This window comes from Eumetopias jubatus, unplaced genomic scaffold (assembly GCF_037043125.1).
Source record: "Eumetopias jubatus isolate StellerSeaLion01/CBP00866 unplaced genomic scaffold, mEumJub1_p1.0 scaffold_3, whole genome shotgun sequence".
Lineage (NCBI taxonomy): Eukaryota > Metazoa > Chordata > Mammalia > Carnivora > Otariidae > Eumetopias > Eumetopias jubatus.
In genome coordinates, this window is record NW_028274809.1 from 43474044 (window position 1) to 43486376 (window position 12333).

Here is a 12333-nt window from a genome sequence, read left to right on the forward strand (position 1 = left end):
TGATCACTCCATTTTACAGAAGACAAAATGAGGCTCACAGAAGCAATCTGCTCACGTCACAAATCTGCACGTGGCAAAGCAAGCTGGCTCCAGAGTTTGCACTCCCCACCATTACATGTACTTGTCTGGAAGACAGAGGGGAATGTTGGACTCCACCCTGGTTGAGTGGCACAGCCTGGCTCTCCCTCGCCCCTCCACCCACTGCCTTGTTTGCCGCAGGGCAGGGGTGACAAGACTTTGGCACTCCCCTCAAATCCCTATGTTGAAATCCTCGCCCCCCCAATGGGACAGTATGAGGAAACGGGGCCTTGGGGAGGAAATTCGGTTATAAGGTCACAAGGGATAGGGCTCCCAGGATTAGTGCCCTTTTTAAGAAGACCCAGGAAAGTGCTTGCTTCTCTTTGTCTTCTCCTATGAGGAAACCAGGAAAAGGCCCTCACTAGAACCAGAACATATTGTCTTTCTGACCTTGGGCTGCCCAGTCTCCAGAACTGTGAGAAATAAGTGTTTACTGTTTAAGACACACAGTCTGTGGTATTTTCATTATAGTAGCCTGAACTAAGACACCTGGCTTGCTTGGGTTCACCTTCCCCAGACTATGTCCTCTCTGTCAAAGAAGAACATTAAAATAAAATGGCACAGGGGGAGGGAGAGAAACAAGCAGACTCCCTGCTGAGCAGGAAGCCCAACGCGGGGCCTCGATCCCACAACCCTGAGACCATGACCTGAGCCAAAGTCAGATGCTTAACCGACTGAGCCGCCCAGGAGCCACAGAAGAACAATTTATTAATTATTTTATTAATCATATGTGGGCCACTGATAACTTCCTGACACAATTCTACCTGAATTTGGGGGGAAATGATAAAGAAGACAGAATCCCTCAGTGTCACAGCTAGGATTTAACTGTTACCAAACAAGTCACTTATTCTTGAGGTGATCCTATTAACTAATTAATCCAATAACGCTAATCAGCTATATAGAAAGTGTAAACTTACAATTCTCTGAAGCGTAAATTCATAAATCTTCTTTCCAGCATTGGCTCTGAAGAATTTCCTGTACTCCCTACGTACCTTTAAAAAGAAGCAGCAGAATGTAGACATTAATGCGTGGCTGGCAGATGCCTGTACCGATGATGCATCTCTACTAAAAATGAAAACAGGTGGAAGGAGTAAAATCTCTAAGTGATTTTCTAGATACAGTCAAATAATTGAAGCACATTAAGACAATGGATTTTAAATCAGAGAAAAAGAAATTAAGAGATGCAAAGTGACAATACCAGAGTGTCTTGATGTTTTAAATCCTCTTAGTTTTTAAAGAGCCTGATGATTTGACAAGAAACACCCTACAGACATAGGTGCAAACTCATCGCAAATCAAAATACATTTCAGAAAAAAAATTATCTAAGGTAATTTTCACTGCAGATTGTTCTTAAAAGGTAAAAAAAAATGCGTGAAGAACTCTTGCGGTTTCCAAAAGCCTTGCATCCGAAGACAGGACTTCGGTACTGCACACTGAGGACTAAATGTGCCTAAAAATAAGAATTTAAAAAGCAGCTTGTGAACTACCATTATCTTCCATTTCATTGCATTAATATTTCTCTAATCTCGGCTTCTGCCAAAATTTCTACTAAGTACTATCACAGCACTTAGGACATCATATTACAGTTTTAGCTTCCCTATTTGGTCCTTGCTACACTGTCACATTTCCTTTGCATACTGTCTAACAAATAAAGTAAGGTGAGGTGTTTACTGTTTGAATGAATGAATGGTACAGTTGAATCTTGAAACTAGGGGAAAATATTTAAAATTATTATCATCCAGCCGTAAATGAGAACATTAGATTTCAGCAAAACATCAGCCTATTTGAATAATTCAGACATTATGTACCTTTGTCTTTTGTCTTTAGTTTTCTGGGTTTAATTGCACATGTTCAAAATATTTCTACATTAGAGCTTCTAAGCTAGCCACCTACTAACCAAATTCAGTTTGTAGAAAAATGTTTTATTTGCCTATTTTTAAATTAAGAACTTCACATAGGAATTCAGACTGCATGTTTCTCTTGAAATTTTCTAAGATCCAGCAACAGTGAGCCCCATTCCTACATAACGAGGCCTACGTGGGCCACAGGAGCTGTTGCTGTCTTTACGAGACAGGCATGCTCCAAACTGCTTGAGGCGCCCCGCCATTCCTAATCCACCTGCCCTCTGCTACTTCCCTCATCCACGTGACCTCCCCGGTCCCGTGGGGCAGATGAGCACCAGACCCATTCTCTACACTTGTGGATTATTAAGGTTTAAAACGTTTCCCATCCATCATATAGGCAGTTTTTCCTTTTGTTCCTATTCTAGGTTACTGCTTATCGTTTTTTCTCTTAGCCAAGGAGCTGCTAGATTCAGAACCATTTCAAATCTCAAACTAATGAAGTTGGAAGGGACAAGGAGAAGAAAAATGAAAATTATTAATTGGCTCCTGGAATTTTAATAGCGTAGGAAAGCAGAGAAGGTAAAGTGAGATTTCATGTAAACACATCCATAGAAATACAGTGGAAATCCTACTATGTTTAGTTGAATGTCACTGTAAATGAGTTCACTGTAACATGCTTTTTGATATTCACAGGAATATTTTTCCTGAAATATTCTCTGGAATCACAGCTATATACAGAAAAGGCCGGGTGACAACGTGCTGGCCTATATGGAATGGGTTCCCCTCGTGGGCTCTGACAGTCCTGAAAGGGTCCACTGAACTTTGTACTCAATTCCACAAGAACTTAATCATTTAAAAGGACAAAACTACTGCTCTTATCAACATCATTCTTTAAAAAAAAGCACAAAATGATTACATTCTTGGACTCTAAAGAAGTCTGACCTTATTTCATAACAATAGTAATGGTAACATATTAAAATACTTGTTTTATAAGGAAACTGGTGGAAAAAAAAGAGTTACATCTAGAGGAAGCCCAGTTTCCTCCAGTTAAAACCTACAATTCACCTACAAACTGAATTTGATTTATAGGCTGCTAGTATACACCCCTAATAGGAAGGTATTTCTGAAACCGTACACAATTAAACCCAGAAAACTAAAGATAAATGTGATGTTGCTGGTAGAACTCATGACACAGAGAAAAAAATCCTTCTTTTTATGAAAATCAGAATGCAAATTAGAACAAGTGAATAAAATGGGAAATAAAATCCTTTAAAAAAAAGCAGTTATTGAACTTGTTCAGAATTCAGTAGAACATCTTAAGTTCCTGTTTAAGTTACTTCTTAATTACTTTAAAAATTGCTTGATGAATATTCAGTATAATCAAAAAGGTTAATTTACTAAGAGTTTATAGGCTAAACTTTTAGGGGAAAATGCAGATTATTCAAGAGCAGAACGTACAGATACTGCTAGTGCTCTTTAGATCCAGAGCCAATGGTTTCCTGGATGGTATTTAAATATTTAGAAGAAGATGAATTGTTATACTATTACAGCAAAAATAATAAAAGAGGAATAGAGTCAAAAGGGGGCCTAATTATCCCCAAAAGACAATCTGGATGGCACCCTATGGCAATGAGTTATTGAATACTAGGAAGACACAGTCTTTACACTGCTTAAAAGTTGTTCTCAAGGTTTTCTGGGGGCTCAGTCATATTTTACCTAAAGGAGTAAGAAACACTTTGAAATAAACCCTGCCCTTAATTAAAAGGCATCTGAATCTAAAGTTCTTTCTTTAACCTGAATGATCCACTGCCAGTCTTATTTGTCTGAATCTGTACTTTTATGCAAAATCCTTTGGGTTCTATGCTGAACAATGAGAATGGCAGTCCTTCTGCAGAAAGCTCTGCTCCAGGACCCATCACTGGGGCAGAAGAGTTGGACAAGGGGAACCAAAAGCCTGATAACCCCCCCGCTGACCACTGTAGACCATGGGTCAGCTTTTAGCTTGACTACTATAGCTCTGTGTCATGAATTAAAAACAAAAAACAAAACACAAACTTCATCCTCATAAAGATAATATGAAATAGAACTTGGATAACAAAGTGTCTTATTAGATAAAACACGCTACAGTGCTATGACTTTAAACCGATTGTTTAAAGAAATACACCACAATAAAATCAGCAAATATTAGTGCACAGGTTTGTTCTCAAAAAGGGACGCAATTAGGCAAGATGACATCGTAAAAGACTGTGCAGACCATAAGCAAGCATAATCGATCATTTTCTCAGGGTTAGTAAGTGCTAGGCTTCGTTGAGTTCATCGTGGGCAGAAAGAAGGGGTGGGGAAGTACCTTCAGTCCAAGCCAGTAAGCCCAAATGACAGCAACTGCATGCTTACGCCTAGCCTCCTCCTTCAAGCGTTTCAATTCCCTTCGAGCCTAGAATGTTTTAGATAGTAAATAAAAGAGACAGCCCAATGCAGACAGCCCAAATGACCAGAAAAAGACACCCCACCAAACAGAAGAGCCAACTGATGAGTAAGGATTTCAGAATGATGGAGCAATCGGGCACAACCATTTAAACCCAAAGAACCAGCATAAGGCCGGGGCAGGCCCTTGTCTTTTTAATGCACTGACCCTCTGTTCCAGGGGAAGGCGATCTGTGTGGTACCTGAGGTTGGCACGCCTCTGCACCCCCCCACTTCCATCCGTTTTCTTTCTTCCTTCCCTGGTCTCTCTCCCTCTTCCACTTCCCTCTCTTTCTCCCTTATCCAAGCCTTCGAAATGTGAGTGGCAGCTGATGCCTTCAACAGATTTCCCTCTGCTGCCAGTACATGGGGCTAAAGGGGCCATGAATTTCTGTGTTCTTTCATTCGGACATATAAAAAGACAGCTCTTACAAACAAGTGTTTGAAAATAGAAGGAATATGGGCTGTTTCTCTTAAGTTCAAACAAAAAAAAACGGAACTCAAAATCCTTTCCCATTAGAAAATCAGAAGTAGCCCGTATAGAAATTCAGTGTGAGCTCAAGGCCCCCAACAGTGAAATACACTGATGATAAAAAGTGAAAAGACTTCTAGGTTTAAAAATCAATCTTAGGGAAGAGTCAAACTGAGGCATGTTACTGTGAAAAGATGAAACAGGCAGTGACTTTTCATTACACGGTAGTACTGACTGGGAAATGAGCTCATTCAGTGGGGAAAACCCGGAGATAATTGTCAAAGCATCTCTCTGCCTCTCCTAGGACATTTCCCTCCAGTTACTAAAGGAACTAGTCTGTTCTGCACAGATTTTTCAAGCAAAAACACAAACGAACAATGCTGGTGAGCGCTTTTGGCAAATTAGGATCTTCATACAGGCAAACGTTGATTTTTCTCATTTTTCTCACAAGATGGGCTTCTAATGTTGACAAGGTAAATTTAAAAACATAGGACTCTATTGATATTTATGTTTCTAACCGGAATACACATTTTTAGCAGAGATGACCTTTGATTTTCTAAGTAACAAAAACATCTAAAAGTCTCGTCCCTTGGGGTATGTGAAATGTTCACAGAGCCCACGACTCTGCCTGGGGATTAGTGAGAGTATTTCAGGAGGCCTTTGTTTCTGAACACAAACAGCTGATGCTGAAATTCTTGGGATTCTTCAGTGGCAATTATAGCTAGCTTTGTATGAACACAGCTTTCTGTTAAATCACAAATGATCATTCTTTCCACATACAACATTTTGCTTATAATAATCAATGGCTGCCATGAGGAGCCTACAACACATTCCACTCATGGACTAATATGCTTTAAGGCATGCGTTAAAGGTGGTCCTATCATCATCATGTTGCAGAAGACCAACCGAAGCCCAAACCTTAACATTCCCAACATCCCCGCCCGCCCGCCCCCCGCCACGAAACAAAAATACCTCAGGAAAACTGTCAGTGTATGTTGAGGGGTTGGAGGGAGGGAAGGGGGAGGGGAAAAAAACCTAAACTAAACATGCACGTTACTTGAGAGTTTTTTTTTTTTTTTTTTAAAGAGCAACTATACTAGGGCCTCATTAATAAGCAATTAGTCTTTTTGGCCTACACATGCTTAGGGATCCTAATGGGCACTACTGACACTACCACATCCAGGTTTATTAAGTCCGGCTGCCAGGACATGCACCAGGGCGAGCCACTGTTAGCTGGAGTCATTCAGCCCCTGACAGACTAAAGATCCGAACTGATTATGGCGGATTCTGGGACCGAGGGATGGGTTGTGTGAATCAAGTACCTTAGATCCAAGCCAGTAAGCCCAAATAACTGCAATAGCATGTTTATTCCTAGCCTCCTCCTTCAGCCGGCTCAGTTCCCTTCGCGCCTGTGATGCATTTGAAAAGGAGTTACAGAAAAGTTTAAGGCAAGAAAGGTTACTGCTGGTTCCCAAAGGGGAAAGAGGAAGAGAGACACCAGTCACCATCACACAGTGAACGCAAAAGCGTGTGCCGCCACCCCACACCACAATGTCGGAGAGACAGACAGGTAAAGGCGTGCTCAGTAGCTTAAGCCAGGGAAACGTTTCCGGCCCCCGAAGGAGGGGGTCCGTGGCCCCGCACGTTACTCCCGACCCACTGCCTTCCCGGGGGCGGGGGGGGGGGGGCAGTCTCTGGCCTACCTGGGTCCCACGCCAATACGCCGCAATGGTGGTGGCTGCTTCCTCACATCGCTTTTGGTGCTTCAGTTCCCGCAGGATCTTCCGGGCCTGAGGGGAAGAATCACCCAGGAAGATACAGAGTTAACCAAAAAAATGAAATTCCATAGTGATTTGAAAAAAAAAAAATACTTGAAGAGACAGTCATCATATCCGTTCTCAAGTGAAAAATCTACAGCTTAAAGAGAAAAAAAAAGGAGAACTTGCTTAGTAGGCCTCAACGGACCAGGAGAAGGTGGTAAATGAGGCCGTCGTCGAGCATGACAGCGTAGCCCCCACTCAGACTGAGACAGCGGCCTCCTGTGCCCTCACGTGTGACAGGAGGAAAATCTGAGCGCAAGCAATAGAAGCTGGCACACGTCGGATGGAAGGAACTGCTCTCAGAACGTGGTCAGAGGATCTCCAACGATCCTCCAAAATTCCATTAATCACTTTCATTATTGTTGTATAGAACGTAACTGGAGCTGTACTTTTTATTCAGAAGAGATGTTTAAAAACTTGCTAAAATAATCTCACCAGCATCCAAAACCAGCGGCTTCTTCCCAGTAGCCACCAGGAACTGACTTTGTGGGGGCCGGGGCAGCGCATGGTTTGGAGGTAGACTCTGAATGTCTGAAGTCTCTAGACTGGAGTCACGGCCCCATGACCCAGTAATGAGGTCAAAGAAGAACTGGCAGGCGGTAATTTCACTTCCTCTATGTGCTTGGATTTATATTTTGGCATTTGCTGTGGGACAACTACCAAAGTGTCCCATGGGCCTAGACAAAGGTCAGTCGATGCTGCTGGACTCCTGGCCCAGGGCTCTACCCTCTGAAAGGGCTCTGGGCCTGGGAACTACCTTGGAGTAGCCCCTCCGGACCCAGCTCACCCCACAAAATCTCCCAATAGGAAAGTGGTAAGGATAGGCCCTGAAGTATCTTCGACCTGGAGCAGGGGTCAATAACCTTCCTTAGAAGGCCAGACGGGAAGTATTTCTGGCTTTACAGGTTTCACGTTCTCTATCACAACTACTCAGTTCTGATGTGACAGCGCTAAAGCAGCCACTCGCAAGATGTAAATAAATAAGCAAGGTTTTGTACCAATAAAACTTTATATGAACTTTGTAATTATATTTGTATATATATTTATATATATTTTATATTTGTATATATATTTATACAAAATTTGTATCCCATATAATTTTTAACATGTCATGAGATGGTTCTTCTTTTGTTGTTTTAAACAATACCTTAAAAAATATAAAAGCCATTCTTTGCACAAAAACAGGCATAAGCTTGATTTGGTCCACAGGCTGTAGTTTGCTGACCTCTGAACCAAGCTTGTAGGGGGGACCTGGAACTCGGTGATGGGTGCGCTGTGATCCCCACTAGAATGGCCAGAGCTCAGGATGTTTTGATCATTACGGGGCAGCCCACAAGACGGTCACCAGGAAGTTACGGAAGGGAGCCGGGCTGGGGGTGCTGAGGTCCGGCAGGACACACAGGTGCAGAGGCAACAGTGTGAGAGACAGCCCTCTGGGCTGCATTTCCCTGGCAAACAGGGGCAAGAGGGTACTGAAATCATGTACGGTATTATTTCAAGGACTTCCTGCTCAGAGAACAAAGCTCTTGAAAAGAGAGCCGGCTGGAAGGACGCAGCCAAGACATGGTCACAAGGGCCCCAGCGTCGCCCATAATATTTATTCTTTCTATCTGACTGTTTACAGGGTAGGCAGGAGACGGGGAGCTCTCCCCTGCAGGGTGACCTTAAAGATATCATCCTTTGTGAAGAACCTGAAAACCTCAAATAAATAAGGCTTACTTCTTTCAAACTTACCTTCCAACCCCGGATATAAGACTGAATTACCAAGGCAGAACTCTTGATCTGCTGATACCTCTTTTGTTGCTGTAGGATGAAAGGAAAAGATATTAGTGGTTCTGTTTACACATCTGTAATACACACACTGCAAGGATTGAGAAAGAGGACTTGCTCACTTACTGCAATTAACCCTTGATCTCCCATATTCCTTCTGGGAACCAATATGTAAAGAAATCAAAATATCAAATGATCCAAAATTATTACAGTTAATCCAGAGAATGCTTCAAGGATGCTAAATATAATTCAATGATCATCACTTTAATAGAACTGTGGGGATATAAATGTGAATCCAACCCCACTCCTGCACCCAAGGACTTGCAGTGGACACCAGTCGGAGATGTGAAACAGAAACAGCATCTTGGGAGAGTCAAGTGAGCACCAAGTAGGTTCAGATACAGCCAAGGTCGCCTCCAGGTGGGGGAAGGTTAAAGCAAACCCAGTGAGCCTCCAAGAAGAAGGCCCCAGGCCAAATGTTGGCACAGCAAGCTCAATGCCCGGAGGCCCTTTTTAGTTCTAGGGCTGATGCCTTAGAGATCGGAGGCCATTGGAATCCTACCCCTGGAAACGTGAGTTCTTACTGTATTTAATGTGGAATATTCCCTGGCACATGTGCATTTGGGATGAAAGTTCACAGCTTTTCAACGTACTGAAGTCATGTTGTGCCTCTTTCACTTTGGAAATGCTAGATTGCTCAGCTCCCTTTACTCGGGGGGCAGACATGCCTTTCAGCACTCTAGGTCGTATTTTGGAAGCTCAGAGGAAACACGGTGATGTTATCAACACATGAGCAGCAAAGCAAGAGAACGCCAGAGACAAAGACCTTGAACAAGTCACTACCTTCTCTGGGTATCCATTTCCTCATCTGTCAAATGAGGAGCTGCAACCCCACCCCTCCCCCAGATTCCTCACAGAAGAATATTCCATGCTGTACAACAAACTATACCCACCATCTCTGACCACCACTTCTGACATCCATTTGGTACCTCACTGTTCTCTTCTGAAACTCCTAAATGGCTTGAAAATAACTCTATCTCACTTTAAAATTCATCTCACAGAGCCATTAAAAAGAACAGAATATGGATTTTAAAATAATCAGCAACTGAAAACAGGCATGGAGAAAGTGTTTGAGTTACCTGGTTGATGAAAAATACTGAGTTTAATCACTGGCTTGGATAACATGTAGTTAACTGGTTGAGGTATTTAGCTCAAATTCTGAAGCAGATTTAACACTAGGGCAAAATTAATACTTTCTCTGAAAGTCAGGCTATTATTTGTTTCTATTCTCCAAATCAATATTCGTTGTAGTTCTCACCATCATGATTTAATGATACATTACATAGTGGCTCTTTTATTCGTCTGGAGATACAGGGAGGAAAGGTTGCAGATGGCACCTGCTCTTCCCGGTTCATTGCCCTGTCTGTTTCTTCTCAGCTTTCCAATGAAATGCCGCCTTCCAGAGGTCTTCCTTGACCATGCTATCTAAATTTATATCCTAACTCTCCACTATCCTTTATCTCAGTACTCTTGTTTCCTTCCTAGCACTGACTACAATCTGTAATTGTTCCGATCATTCACTTGCTTACACCCATATTGTCCCTTACTAGATATAAACTCTAGGAGGTCAGGAAATTAGGTTGTTTTGTTGGGTACATTATTTGTGTTTAGGGCTAAGCATGGTAGAGTAGGTGTTGGCAAAAGCATCCATAGGATTCAAGACAGATGAATTCGCTACACTCCCAAACTTGGATTTTCTTAATGATCTCAAAAATAAATGATGAAAAGGGTCCCTGAGGACTGGCGATTTCTCAGTCCCCCCTTTCGCAGGCAAATACAAAATAGAGCATTATGAATCTGCAGAAATGCCAAGTGCCACTGTTGTGTGCACGGAAGAGAATCCACCACAGCCAGGTTGGTGACAACTGTCCTCTGCGCCTTTGCAGAATACATAGGAATGCATCTAACATCGTGACTGGACAGGTCCATACATCCACACCCGTACTGCTCATTGTACCCTTTCGACTAGAGGAAGCAATTTTAAAGATACTCTCTTAAAGATCAAGCAATTTTTTTTCTTTGGCTTAATCATTTAAGTATGTCCTTAATTTCTCAAACTTGGACATACTACGCTAAAACACATGGCATGAGACTAGGTCAGCAACACTATGTCCTGGTTATACACCGCCTCCTAGTAAGATGTTTCTATAGCAGAAAAACAGAATACCCTAAAGGAGATCTGACTGCAAATTCAATTCATCTTCCAACTCACTCTCTAGAGCAAAGGCATAGATTGAAAAAGCACTGGGAGTAGTGTTTTTATCACTAAAATTCATTTGTGAGAACACAGCCCAGGTTTAAGCTAGCCTAAAGGCAAACCTTCGGGCTTCCGTCAAACATGTTACTCCTTCAGTGAAACATCTATAATCAAGTGAGAAAGAAAATCCCAAAAAGAAATGCCATGTCTATTAAGTAAACATACTGTATTTTTGAGTCTTTTCCCCTAGTTAATAAGACCAGCCATCTGAGGACTAAAGGAAATTGCACTCTTGCACCAAACCCAGAATTCTACTACAATGGGGCATTAGTTTTCTGGAATGAAGCCATTTTCAGCGCTGCTACAATACACGGAGAACAGCCAATTATTCTGGAAAACTGACCCTACGATACGAAGAGAGTTAAATGACACTGCCTCTTCGAATCCAATGAGCAATTTCAAGATTTCAATCTCTCACTACATGTATCTCTATCAGGGAAGGCAGCGTCGTGACATACTAAACTTGAGCTTTAAAGTTGTCCTGGATTCAAACCTCATCTCTGCTGCTAAGTAGCTGTTTGCCCATGGGCAAGTTACTTAACGACTCATGCCTCAGTTTCCCTGTCTTTAACAAAGGTACCACAAGAGCACTCATTCCATGAAGTTGCTGGGGGAACCGAATATGTAAAAATGACATACACAGTTAACTACATAATGAATACTTGCAAATGAGCATCATTATTACAGATGAGAAAGGTTGGAGGCTCTTACCGCATATCTCCTGTACCAGGCAGCTATCACGATCTGGCTTTTTCTCATTAGCAGGAAGTGTGTACGGCATTTCCACCCCCGATAAATCTTTTGAATGAGAGTGGCCAAGTCCTCAAGACGCTGTTTCCTCAGGTCTTCTAGTTTGAATAACTAATAAGAAAGGATAGATGGATTTATCAAAAGTCTACCAAAACCTTACGACATGAATGAAAGACATCTCCAGGAAGAAAAAGTTCACGATGTTAGAATCAACCACATTGAGAAAAAAAAATGCATAACCATCTTAATCACAGATGATAGGAATAACAACCCACGAGAAGACTTATTTTGATGAATTCATACAAAATCCACTATTTACAATAGGGCGATGTAGAATTTATGACAAATCAGAGAGGGGATGAACTGGAAGCTTAGATTTACCTTCACGCTATCCACGGGAATGCAACTACTAAGCGCAGGGGGATGCTGATAATGTTTCTCTCTTGAACAATTCAAACATTTACCAGATTCTCCACATTACCAAAGACACTGCTACATTAATTATACTTCATCCTAGTCTATACTCATTTACAAAAAAAGTTCCCTTGGAGTTCCTACATAGAATTTTAAGTGTCCTTTTCACCTTAAAAATTTTTTCAGTAGGAATGCTTTCATGTACCTCAAAATAATAGGGTTGTCTTTCCTAAAATTATTACAAAATTCAGCTATAATCAATATAGACCGAATTTACCCCCAATTCCTATAAATTAGGGAGGTTTTATTGTTGTAATAACCGTTTCTCTAGTAAGGGTTGTACAATCTATCAGTTCAAAGATTTTGATGTTTCATTAAAAAAACTACGTTCTTCTACTGCCCTCC

At 41.7% G+C, this 12333-nt stretch overlaps 1 protein-coding gene across 4 annotated transcripts in view; it reads right to left on the bottom strand.

Annotated features, from left to right (window-relative positions):
• The window catches only part of MYO1B (myosin IB), a 145085-nt gene that overhangs the window by 12116 nt on the left and 120636 nt on the right, over window positions 1-12333 (bottom strand). Inside the window, exons 19-24 of one of the 4 annotated variants that reach the window (XM_028123137.2) lie at window positions 11476-11625; window positions 8412-8480; window positions 6561-6647; window positions 6180-6266; window positions 4270-4356; window positions 996-1070 (exon numbers count right to left, since the gene is read on the bottom strand). In XM_028123137.2, the coding sequence (XP_027978938.1) occupies window positions 996-1070; window positions 4270-4356; window positions 6180-6266; window positions 6561-6647; window positions 8412-8480; window positions 11476-11625 (555 nt within the window). The remainder of the gene's footprint in view (window positions 1-995; window positions 1071-4269; window positions 4357-6179; window positions 6267-6560; window positions 6648-8411; window positions 8481-11475; window positions 11626-12333) is intronic. The other 3 variants (XM_088022078.1, XM_088022079.1, XM_088022080.1) reach the window with 3 other exon arrangements.